The sequence below is a fragment of the Phaenicophaeus curvirostris genome, chromosome 2, assembly GCF_032191515.1.
Source record: "Phaenicophaeus curvirostris isolate KB17595 chromosome 2, BPBGC_Pcur_1.0, whole genome shotgun sequence".
NCBI lineage: Eukaryota > Metazoa > Chordata > Aves > Cuculiformes > Cuculidae > Phaenicophaeus > Phaenicophaeus curvirostris.
Window position 1 is genome coordinate 68932896 of NC_091393.1, and position 13427 is coordinate 68946322.

The window sequence follows — 13427 nt, forward strand, 5'->3', positions numbered from 1 at the left end:
GGGGGGGAGCAGAGCCCTGCTATCAGAACACCACCGTGACACCTGGGCACCTGTAGTGCAATGCTGCAACTCTTACACTACTGCCACTTTGCCCTTAGCCCTTCTCTAAGTGGAGGTGAGGGATTGACTGAGGGCTCAGCCCCCTCCAGCAGGCTGCAGTAGCTTCTCTCCACTACTGAGTCTCCCCATCAGGGAAGGAGGGCTCTGAGCCAATATATACACAGGTACATAGTCTGGCCAGCTGCTTTAGGTTCCTGGAAGATCTAGCTGTGAGCACATGTATACAGCCCACCCCTTGGTCACAGTGCAAGGTGGTACAGAGGATTGCACAGGGTGTATTGTGTGGCTCATCCTTGGGGTATATTTCCTCTGCCCCTCCATCTTTACTGCATGGTGGTGATGGTGCTTCTTTGCTGGCAGCCACAGCACTACTGCTGGTGTGCTGTCTTGGGCACTTTGTACGTTGCTAGCACTCTGGTGGTTTAAAACCTGCCCTGGAATTGCACTGGGGAAGCCTAACCCTGCCACAGAGGTTTGGTTTCTGGCAAGCATGGTGCCTGTCAGCAGCACTCATGGGGTGTCATTATCTTCACACTACAGGGACTTGCTCCGTAACTACTATTGAGAGCAGAATGAAATATCAGAGTAAATAAATTAGGGTGAAAATGCATCTGCCCCAAGAAATCTGAGTGTCCTCAGGACAGGCTCCCCTAGCAGTCTCTCTCTCTCTCTCTCTCTCCCCCCTCAGCCATCCTATGCTTCCCACAGTCCCAGGATGCCAACTGGTTGCCCAGCCTTTTTGTGAGGAACCTGGGAGGAACACTCCCAGCGCAGTCGGTCCGAGCCCTGGCCCCGCCCGGGGGCTGTACCTGCCGCCAGGTGTGGGCACTTGGTGCTGCCGGCAAACCTTCCCCCTCCGGGAGGGCAGGCAGGCAGAGCTGGGAGGATCTGTTTGCCTTTCCAGAGAGGCTGCAGTAAATGGTAACTATCTTCTTGAAGATAACCACAATTTCATAACAGAGGCTTACTTTTCTAACAGGAATATATTAAGGTGAAAGTCTCTGGGAGTGCAAGGACAATGCATCTTGAGCTGTAAGGTTTGATTCTCCTCTATGTGTTGCTATTCGTGTCTCCTGAGCTTTGAAGGAGAATGAGGGGTAAGAGAGATCATGATCTCACCCCTTGGTATTTTTGACTGACCACTGGAAAATATTAAATGAGGTAGGCAAGCAGGCTCACAGATCAGTCTCAGTTTTTTGTTGACAATTCATAGCAAGCTAAGGAAGTTATAGTTACTCTTAAAAATGTAATATTCTTCTTGAACATCTCACTCCTTCCCCCCCCCCCCCCCGCCTTTCCCCATTTACTTTCTCTTGAAAGTCTCTTTTTTGGTGTACAATATTGAATACATTCTTAACTTTTAAAATGTAGCTTATGCTGATGCCAAAATGTTATGGTTTCTTGCTGACTTTTAATAATATGTTTTCCCCCAGAAGCTAAAAGACTCTGGAGAATAAACAAACACTAAGTTATTAACACTTGTTTTTTATGTTTGGCTAATGTTAGGCTTTTGTACTTTCCCACAAATGTGGATTGAAAGTTGTTTCTATCATTGGCACTTTGGGGTAATTTGTGTTCAATCACCACCTACCACACTCCTATTATTCTTTTTTTTAAAACAAAAAAAAATGTTTATTGTATATTTAACCTCAGGTAATACTTCTGGCTATACATTTATATGGATTTTTTTTTTTTTAAGAACTTGGCCACCAGGATGTGTGTATGAAAACTACTAGGAAATAATGCAAATATATGATTTTAGCCCTTGTATGTTTCTAATTAAAAATGGAAGATCAGTCTTCTACCTCAGCTGTATCAATGGCTTGATTTTTAGGCATAATTTGCAGTGCAATTACTGTTGGTGAATTCTCATTAGTTGTAATTGGAGTATGTTGAGTTTGTAATGAAAGCTCATAAAGAAGAAAGAAAAGGGAATGTTTCAGAACATCACACTAATTCTACATTTCCCTTACACTTTTGTTCCACGGTACCTTTATATTACTCCTGCACTATGATAATTTGTAGCATATTTTAGTGGGTGAAGAGCTTTTAAATGGGGTTGGATGGTACAAATACTCCAGTTGTAATCAAGGTTTAGACATTTATCAGATCTAGTCAGTAAAAAACCCATCAAGGTAGTGTTCTACTACTGTGGTTCCCTCAAACTGTGTCTTATTACTGTATATTTTCATAAGGAATGAAATTAACTGAGCTTTCAAAGGCCTTTTGCAAGCATGTAATAGTACCTTAAAAGGTAAAATATGGCAACGTATAAGAAACTAAGTAGGATAACAGAAAGCAAAAGGAAGAATGGAGTGAAAAAGTAAAATCACTTAGCAGAACTTGTAAGAGGATGTTAGAGTAGCTCTTGCTAATATATTTATGAATGTTAAGTGCTAAAAAATGAAACAAAAAAAGGTTAATCATTTTATTAAGTAAATGAAAACTAAAAAACCCCACTGAGTGTACCTCTGATCCACTTACAACACTCGAGTTCTTGTAGACAGAAGGCTGCTGGTGCCTAAGCCAAATGGCCCTCAGGACAGGGCTTATATCAGAGCACCATGTAACCAAGAAGCACAAAGAAAAAATTAGGATAGTTAAAAAAAAATTATTTGAATGTTCTATTGAGAGTGCTACCTTTTCCAAACTGAATTAACAGCATTTATTTAACAGTGACCACACCCCAGATTTTTAAGTGTATTTGGCTTCCCCTTAAAAAACAAAGCAAAACAGTGGGCCTGTGTAGTTTTTAAAGTGTGAATTATATTCATTTTCTTCTTATCTTTTAATGTGTACTAAGACAGAGGAAAGCAAGTGAAACCTCTGACTGGAAGAGAATGATAACAAAATAAAGAGTTATGCAAAGCAATAGGATGCACTTCCCTGGAAGGATGTATTATTTTAAGCAACCTCTGTTGAAATGGAAATTGCTAATAAAGAAGCTCAGAGGTGTGAGGAATAGAGCTGGTCAATCATATACAGAAAACTGTCTAAATGCTTCTAGGAAGGTGCTGAAATGCAATATTGAACTGCTGAACTGATCCAATTTGGCATTATTATTATGCTTTTGTTTCTATTCTGATTATTTTAAATCTAAATTTTAATAGAAGGGGGTACCTGACTGGAAGTTCAGGAAACATATTTATGAAATATGGGTGCTTATACATCTAACCCAAAAGAGTAGAAGGAGAAGCAATGGATTAAAACTGTTGCACAAGATTCCTAAATAGTTAGCAAATGGCAGTGTTTAAATCAATCATTAAATATGTAGGGTGAAACAGAGGAATGTTTTCTCTGTATCCATTTTCCTTAGTAGCATTTTAATACTGCTATTTTTCTTGTTTGTTTTATCTTGTCTCATGTCAGATGTTCTTATCAGGGAAAACAATACTGGTGTGTTTTAATATTAATGAGTTGATTCTCCTGGGAATAATAGTATATCTACCTTCTCAGAAAACAAATTGTGGGAGTTTTTTAATAGTGTAATTACCATAATGCATTGAATTTTAAATGTAACTCTTTAAAACTGTGGAAAGAACTTTTTCTTTATTATCTTTCTTCTATCTATAATAGTTTCAAAATTACTCTCCTTTTAAAACTACGTATTGTGTTTTGGTGGCATTTAACAAGTAAACATGTAAATCGCCAGAGGTACTTTGTGACCTGTCAAAGTAACATGTACTTTAGCACCTCATAAACTATTAAATAATCATAATATTTTTCTTTCCAAAGTTTTAGTTTGTTCATTTAAGCAATTGCAGAGCAGTTACTTTGTTTTAACTTTTTTTTTTTCCTTTTTCTCTTGAGGAACTTGAACATTAAAATCCTGAAATTATAAATGAATCAGTGAGGAGCTGAGTTTGCAATGCAGGCAATAAAAACTGTGGAAAAAGAAGTTACTTTTGTAAGGGAAATACTTTTCACAGAATCCTTCCTAAAGAAACAAGAGTGCAGCAGAAGCCCAGAGCGCAGGCGGCTCTGTGAGCAGCAGCAGCCATTGGAAGGAGCTGTCTTCAGCTCTCAGTGCTGTACTGAGCATGTCCCAGCGGAACCCAGCGCAAGCAGCACATTATGCAAAAAGGCAGCTCTAGCAGATGGGAGAGAGGCACAGCAAGCATTTGCTGCACTTGCATCACCACCGCTTGAAAACAAACCTGGATCGCTAGAGGGGATCTTGCCGGCAGGCCAAAGGAGTGAAATCGGAGAGCATGGCTTGATTGCTGAAGGTGTTGCACTGCAAACAATCATGGGGAATCAAGATGGGAAGCTCAAGAAAAATACAGGTGATGTGCATGAAGGAGGAGAGGATGCCTCGGGGCCCAAGGATACAGACGGCACAAAGAAGGTATCGGGAAGCAGAAAGGGGCTAGGGAAGCATGCAAAAGGAAGTGAATCGGGTAAGAAGAAGGGTAAGTCAGACTCGAGGGCCTCAGTGTTTTCAAATCTGAGGATCAGAAAAAATCTGTCTAAGGCTAAAGATGGGAATAGCAGTTCGCGGGAGGATGTTTTGGAAAGCCAGGCCTTGCAGGCTGGAGAGCTGGACAGTACTCATTCAATTGTAGCCAAAACTCCAGATATAAGCATCTCTGCAGATGAAGGGGGTCTCTCTGACACAGATGTTGAACATTTTGAAATCAGAAATGAAACTGTCCCAGCTGCTGCAGAGACACAGGATGGACAAAGGACCAGCTCTGGCTCTGATACAGATCTGTACAGTTTCCATTCAGCTGCAGAACAAGAGGATTTGCTTTCTGATATCCAGCAAGCTATTAGACTGCAGCAGCAGCAGCAGGGGGCAATTAACATTGGAACTGAGGACCTTGTCACCAAAACAATGGTCCGACACATGGCTAATTCACAAGCAGCCCCCTTAGATTTTGAGCGGTTTCTTTCAGTAACTGCCACTGAAAAAGAGAGGAGCCCAGACACAGAGGGGGCCTTTCCAGAGGTATCTGGAATTACGGAAAAGATTCCCATTTCCTGCGCAACAGAACGTGAACTGAAAGAAGTGGTAAATGGCACAGGCTCTCCTGGTAACGGCTTATTTGAAACACAAGAACGTAAGCTATTGACAGAGGAACAGGAACAGCTCGTTGCTGAAGTGGATGTTGTAGCTAGTGAAGTAGAAGATGATTTAAATAGAATTGGGGTAGAAAATGCATCTCAGACACACAGCTCCACAGAATCTTTTCCAGTCTCAGTAGCAGATGCTGAGACTAAAATTGCTGAAGTGCAGGCTGTTGATTTGCAGGACTCTGTAACAGAGGATGGTATTTCAGATGCAGGCCGTGATCATGCTGCTGCGACTCAGGAAGGGAAACACACTCTGTCAGCCAGTCAAGAGGTCCTGCATAATGGTTTATCCACGGAAATGAAAAATGGCATTTTGTCCTCCAAAGGAACAGTAGGCAATTCCCAATGCTTTAAGTCCTATCTAATTAATCCTTGTTATATCAAAACCACAACTAGGCAACTGAGTTCTCCCAACCATTCACCATCTCCATCCCCATCTCAGAGCCCGCTTTTTACAAGGAGGCAGGAGTCCTTCCACAAAAAAGAAAAAGTCTCAATCAAGAAGCAGAGGTCTGCTAGTTTAGCAGGTTTCTTTAGTCGTTCAGCAGACTGGACAGAAGAGGTATCTAATCAGAAATGTGAGATAATGCAGAAGATGGGGTCTGCAGGCTTCCTGGAGCACAAGGGATTTAGAGAGAAATTTCAATCAGAAAGAGTGCCTTTGACTCATTCAAGAAAGTCCTCAGGGGTGCAGGCTTCAACAGAGACGTTTCCCAATGTCTTTTCAGGTGAGTGACATGTATTAAGGTATTAAGGTATTTTTTTTTGTCTCAGAGTTTTTGAAAACATACTTAAAATACTTTAATTCAGTCCTTTGCATGTACCGTTGTCTTTGCTTACTCTGGCAGCTTTAAAATCGAAGGCACGATCTTGCAAACACAGTCACATATCATTAATGAGAATAGCCTCCCTATTCAGTGTCAGTCTGGCAGTACTGCCAGTGAAGGAAGTGCACAACACTTTGAAGTTTTTCTTTCTGATTTCCTTCTTTGTTTAAATCCTGTAGAAAAAGGCTGGATGCCTCTAAATTATTCTTGTTGAACAATGCTAAGAGCTGCACTGTTGTAGACAGGCCAACATGAATAGATCTTTTGGATGCAAAGCTTTCTGTAATTGTGATCCTGTTTGGGGGTTCCTTGTGCTAGGTGCTGTTCTGATGCACTGTGAATATTTGGGAGCTGCACCTGGTGTTAGACTGAGGCAGTGATGAGGATTTGCTTTGTACAAAAAGGAAAAAGCCATGTAAGCACAGATGGACAGCACCACAGAAAGGAACAAATTTCTTCTTCAGAAGGAGGAAATAATAGGAGAAGAAAATGTTAATGACTTGAAAAGGCAGCATAAAATGGAGAAGAGAAGGGAAACTGGGGGTAATAAAATTTGGTAGCTGTGGCAAGGCTGCTGTTGAGGTGACTAATGAAGAAAATTCTTCTACCTTGCCTGTTAGGTAGCTTGCATCCCCTCACAAAGGCATTGGAATATGAAGTTTACAAATGAAACGATGTGAATTGGTGGTTATATTTTCCTGCACTTTGAGTTTTCTTTCCTCCTTTCTCTTCCCTCATCTGAAGTTTCTGTATAAAGAGTATATATTCACAAATAGACAAGGCTTCTGTCACATAGGAGGTGTGCATACAGAGGAAACTCAGCAATGTGTTCTATTTATGTTTCAGAAACTGTAGAACTAAGGGAATACAGAATGTGCCCTATAAACAGGTGTTGCAAGATTAAAACAGTTGAATCTATAATCAGGTTTGAGTGGAAGTCCACTCTAGATATATAAACAAAGTAATTGCATATATATTGGCGCTGTTTGCAAAAAATAGTGATTTTTTTGTGCTTTTATGAAAACTAAACAAAGTAGTATGATTTTTGAGATGATCTAAAAATCATATGTAAGAAGACAGTTCAGCCATCAACAACTGTTTTGCATAAAAAGACTATCTTGTTTTATACTGTAGATTTAAAAAAATATATAACTTGCAATCATTTGCATTCATAGTTGCTTTCTTTCTTCATATTCTACTCTGCTTGACATCATAGTAATACTTGATTGAGTCTGTTTGGAAATATAAATTAAAATTAGTGGTCACTAACTCCAGGAGTTTGAAATACTCAGGTAAAGCATTAGCATTATTTTCCAGATTCAAATCACAACAAGACTTTCACTTTTCGGTTGTCTTGAACAGACACCCCCAATTTCAGTCTTGAAAATTAGAGTTCAAATTTTTACCGTAAAATGCCAGCCCTCCTGAAGGAGACCTGGCTTCTCTGAATTGAAATGAATCTTTTTTGTGTGTTTTAAGTACCTTCCACCTTTTTTCTTATCTTTAATTTCAGACGTCCCTATCCAAAGCTTTACAGCTTGGGGTGTTCACTACTTTCAGATTTATAGCATATAAAAAGCACACTTTTTTTGCTGTCAACATTTGACAGCTTCTAAGATCAGAGAACTGAGTTTTAAGTTGCATTTTCAGTAATTAGGTCGTCTTCTTTATGATCGTGCTTTGATGGAAATAAATTGTGTGGCAAACTTCAAGAACATGGAATTACTTTTTAGAGAACTGTTTCCCAGGAAACAGACTTCACATTTCCTTATAAAGTTACTTATTAGTAATTTTTGTTTTATTATGTTTTCCCACCAACACTTCAGACTGTTATTGTGAAGGGATCAATATCCAAAGCAACAGTAGTTCTGTCTCTTATGGAAATTACGGTGACCCTCATTTGCATGTACATACCAGCTGTCTTTATAGGCAGAGGACAATTATACCTTTCAGTTCGTGCAGAAAAGCTTGAAATGAGGCAACTGGAAATGACGTGTTAATGCTTCATCTCTTTTTAATCATTCTTTGTACTTTCAAAAAATGTTTGCAAGCCAAAAATTATCAAGAATATAAAAATAACAACCAGTGTGCATGAAAATGGGAAATTCAGCTTAACATTAATATTCCCACAGGTTGGCTATCATTGCTGTAAGAGCAGAAATGCTTCTTTATTTAAACCAGCCTGCAGAGTAACAATTACAGAAATAATTTCCTGGTAATTTGAATACTGGGTTTGAAAAATATATTTTAATTGCATGCATGAGATGCATCAGTTCAGGAATTACCATCAGGCTTTTAGAAATAACATTTCTTGTAGTAGCTCATTTCTATCCTTAAAAAAAAAAAATCAGCTTCTTGCCTAGAGATAAACTCTCATCTTGCTGTGCAGCAACTATAGTGTTGTTCTGCATTTCTGACTAGAATCAAATAAAATATTCCACAACACTTTAGTCATCAATTTAATGACAGCAGGTTCTATGCAGATGACTGGCCTACTTTTGCTCTATGTTGTGGTTTGGCTCTGTGCCATTTCGTTTTCACAGTGATCCATATGAATTCTTCTAAGGGTGTTTTAATGTAAAAAGCAGATGGAAACTGAGAACTCGAATGGTAGAGACATTGTATATTTTAATCTTGCTTTATATAAGAAAGAAGTAAAATATGGCATTTCAGATTTGATGCATTGACTAAGAATATGGTGTCAACAAATTTATGGGCATTTTGTAGTTCAGACATAGGCTCTATTTCTTTTATTATGTGGACAGCTGGATTTGAAATTGCAGTGACAGTAATTACACGTTCTAGATTACCTAACACACAGCGGAGCCATGGCTTTTATGTTGTGACCCCAGGAGGACAAGAGCTGAACCTGAATGCTTACGGTTGGTTCTCTTACTTTGATATGTGGCAATGAATGATTTACGCTAACATTAAGAGAGTATTAACATACCTGAAATGGAAGAGCTAATAGATAGATTTAATGAAAAGGATTTTATCCTAGCGTTAATTTGAGGTGCAGTAATTGCAGAGGAGCAAGAAAGGGTGTCTGTTACATAAAATGAATGTAAGAGTCCCATTAGCTGCCCCAGATGGTAATTAAACTTGGCCCAGACAGACCCATGCCCTTTCTAATCTCCATTGGCTGGCTGAAATACACTTGCTGCATGAATCTCTTTCAAACAGATCATTTATCTTTAAATTTCTCTTCAGGGATTTGTATTTGTCCTGCTCTAGCTATAAACAAGAGACAGATAAAAAGTCCTGTTTACCATAATGAAAAACCTGAAGTCAGTTGAAAGCTTGTGTGCTCAGGGCCACTTTCTGATTTCCATTGAGTGCTGTCCTTCTTCTTGCAAAGGCTACTTTATCTCACTTCTGCGCTGTGTTCATGTCATCTGTACCCACTTGCAGTTCCAGTGCAGCGTCTGCAGGCATATACAAAGGTCTTAACATATGTGAAAACCTGGAAAAACAGGATGAAAGTTTGCTTCTGTGATGAAAGGTAGATCTGTTTAGATACTTTTTCAAGGTCTTTTTTTCATTCTGATTCATGTGATGATTCACTGTCCCACACAACATTGGTGTCTCTGAATTTGAGAGATGTGGATTTGACACATGGACCAGTTGGCAGGATGGTCACTCTCGTAGTATTGTGATCAGTGTCTCAATGTCCAAGTAAAGAACAGCGGTGAGTGGTGTTCCTCGGGGGTTGTTATTGGGACTGGCACTATTTAACAGCTTTGTTGCTGAGAGGGTCGGTGGGATTGAGTGCACTGTCATCAAGTTAGCTGACAACACTAAGCTGAGTAATGCAGCTGAAAAGCTGGGGGGAAGTCATTCCAACCAGAGGGACCTGGACAGGCTTGAGAGGTGGGCTTGTGTGAATCTCATGAAGTTTGACAAGGTCAAGTGCAAGAACCTGCACCTTGGTCAGGGGAGCCCCTAGTATCAACAGAGGCTAGGGAATGAAGGAATTGAGAGCAGCCCTGATGAGAAGGACTTCGGGGTGTTGGTTGATGATAAACTAAACGTGAGGCAGTGATATGCACTCACAGCCTAGAAAGCCAAAAGAATTATGACCAGCAGATCGAGCAGATCTTGCCCTTTACTCCTTTCTCATGAGACCCCACTTGGTGTACTACATCCAGCTTTGGGCCCCCCTATATAACAAGGACCTGTTTGAGCAAATCAGAGGAAGTCCATGAAGATGATCAAAAGGCTGGACCACATCCCACACGAGGACAGGCTGAGAGAGCTGGGGTTGTTTACCTAGAGAAGAGAAGGCCCTGGGGAGATCTTCCAGCAGCCTTCCAGTACCTAGAGGAAAGAAAGGTACTGCAAGAAAGCTGGAGAGGGACTTTTTCACAAGACATGTAGTGATAGGATAAGGAGTAATTGATTTAGACTGAAAGAAGGTAGATTTAGATTAGTTATAAGGAACTGAATTCTTCATTGAGGGTGATGAGGCACTGGAACAGGTTGTCCAGAGAAGTCATGGATGCCTCATCCCTGGAAGCATTCAAAGCCAGGTTGAATGGGTCTTTGAGCAACCTGGTCTGCTAGAAGGTGTCCCTGCCCATGGTGGCTGGGGTGGAACTGGATGATCTTTAAGGCCTCTTCTGTTCTACGATTTGTATCTACTGGTATCCTGAGGAGACTATGGCTTGTTGTTTCACTGATGATGTTTTTTAGCAGTAATACAAATGTTTCTTTTATCAGATAGTGGGTCGGTGCAGCATCTTCTAATTGAAGGAGCTGCCCAGCCACAACCCTTCATGTGATATGGAGTCATGTGCTACAGTGAGTGTTGCTAGTCAGCAGTTGTAAGGGAAAGTTCCTCCTCTTTTTTTGTAGGAAACCAGAAGCTGGAGGGAGGGGGGGTGGAGGGAGTCAGCGTGGAGGGGAGAAAAAAAGTGAGGGGGACCTGCAATACTGCACTTCTACTACAGTAACGTGTTTGAAAATGGGCTGTCCTGTGTTATTGAAAGACTGCTGAGTGCTGATAAGTTGCTTTAATGTTAGTGTGCCAGCCCTGCAATGTGGGAATGGAAGCAACATGAGTAATGCCACTGGAATGCAGTGTTCCCAGGGTTATTTTGATATGGTCTCATGATTAATGCTTTGATCTTTATCTAGAACTTCTTTGGAAGTAGCAGGTTTTGGTCATGGTGTTGAGTGGCTGCATCTCTCAGGCAACTTCGTTCTAAGCAGCAGCGCTGTTCTGAGGTCTGACTGGCAACCTGAGTTGCATCTGGAATAGAAATGTATTGTCTTGGTTGCCTGCTGGTCCCTTGTGGAATGCAAAGTAGGAAAGGAAATGGGACAGTTTATAGCTGGAGGTCCACGCAGCTCTGCTTAGACGTGAGACACAGTACTAGTATAACATCCACCACACGCAGGATCTGGCTAGACCTGGTCATTGAAGGATATTGTGGGCTTTAATAATTTAATTTCTGTGAAAAAAACAGTGGAATGTTCAGTGAGAATATTTATGTGGAATTTGTTTGGACATATTTCTTTGATTTGATTGTTCTTTATTATTTTTTAAAATATTTTAAAAGTATTTAATAGCTGGGAATATGTCAATATTTTTTTAACTGTGCATAGGCTTTTCTTTGCAGGAAAAAAAAAAAGATCTATTTGTTGAAGCAGGCCTCACTTTTTTTCCTCCATATTGCGGTGTCTAAAGAAAAATAAACTTGGAATAAAAAATATCTCCAAAAATATTTTAGAGATGTAAGGGATTAAGTTCTAATGTGAATCACAGTGATAGAATGATAGAAAGTGCTAATTACCCAAGATATATTATTTTTGTTGTAGTTTAACCAAACTCGGAATATGGCCAAGCGTATTCCTTATAAACTACTCCTGCCAAAATTTGAACTTACATAAGGAATAGTGGTGATGAAGTGTATATCTGTAGGTGTTCCTGTGACTGTGGTTTTGATTATTTTTAGGTACATTTATAAGCATCATTCTGTAGCAGCTAGGTGGAATACAACAGTTTCTGGAAACTTACTTTTATGCATATAATTTACTTTTTTGAGGGATGAAATGAGTTAATACAAGGGTAACAGGGCAGAAGCAGTGGGAAACTGAAAAGAAGGCAATGGAAGGATGTGAGAACTTGACATTGGGTGACCTCATTCCTGCCTCTTCATATGATAATGAAATTCAACTGGCCTTGCATTAAAGGCTGTAAAGAGGGCAGCAAAGTGGGTTCAGGAGCTGTGTCATGCTATTATTTCCTCTAGGCGGCAGTAACTTCCTTTACGTAAGCTGCAACATAGGAACGAAGAAAGCTGGGGAAAAAGAGGTGGTCTGTGATACCTTGAGTACAAAGTAATTATTCCTCCTTTTACTTCCACACTGCTGTCCAAAATGTTTTCCTTCACATTGATGAAAATAGCTAGGTTTTCTGACCATGAATAGGAGATAGATTATGCTTTCTAGTGTAAAATCTTGCTTTGTTCTCAGATGTATAAAGACCATGGCTTCTTTCATCTGTAGATGCATAGATGATAGAACCATTAAGTCAGCAGTTCTGCAAGAGTAAGAAGCAGTGGTCATGAGACTGTGTATGTGTGTGTAAACAACATCACAATTGTAAAAGTACATCCTAATATACATTAAATAGAAATATGTACATATAGAAGTAAAGAAAATGCTTGAGAATTTAATCTTTTTGGTGACATATGCAGCTAACCAGTGGCAGGAAAGCCTACTCACAAGTAAGATTTACCACTGAGGCATTTTTATTTGTCAGTGAAAGTATTAATTGTCTAGCCTCAAGATCTATACAAAATTTATCATGACTAGCAGAGCACTGAACTTGGTGAGAATTTGAATCATCAGAAAGTATAGATAACTTTACTGTGGAGCTAATTACAGGAGTCAGCTCTCATTCTACAGTTTGTTTGATGCTGAGATCAGACTTAGATGTCCCTTAAAGATGCACAAGAGACAGTATGTTATAGCGGAAAAGCAACTCATATCCTTACCTGTTCCTTGCACCAAAAAGGAAAAAAATCACTGTACAGAAGTCAATGATGCAATAACACTATAATTAACAATATTGGCATGCTAACAGTCATGGGAGAAAAGGTGGTTTTCATTAAAAAAACCCTGAAACATTGCCTTTATATCAGAAGGGATTTATCTGAACACTATTTTGTCATACAAGGAGTCAAGACAATACAGTATGCTGAAAAGTAGTTGAGGGAAATATTTGGTTACAGCAATGAAAGAACATGAAGGTCTAGTTACAGCAAGGGAGACACGCTTAGATTTTATTCAGATGAAGTCTGGAAGAGCCTATCTGCACAAATACATAGGTGCACAAGTATATGTCTTTCTTTTTCATGAAATGTAGTTCTAATTTGCTGCTTTTCCCCTTTCTTCATCTTGCCAGTTTATATTTATGGGTATAAAGAAGAAAAACTTTTTTACGTTGTGATAAATATT

The 13427-nt window shown here is 39.7% G+C and overlaps 1 protein-coding gene across 1 annotated transcript in view; it reads left to right on the forward strand.

Annotated features, from left to right (window-relative positions):
- The first annotated feature begins 3925 nt into the window (after positions 1–3925).
- Positions 3926–13427, forward strand: part of FMN2 (formin 2) — a 157656-nt gene continuing 148154 nt past the window's right edge. The window contains exon 1 of the mRNA XM_069850877.1: positions 3926–5864. Coding sequence (XP_069706978.1) covers positions 3929–5864 — 1936 coding nt within the window. The 5' untranslated portion in view covers positions 3926–3928. The remainder of the gene's footprint in view (positions 5865–13427) is intronic.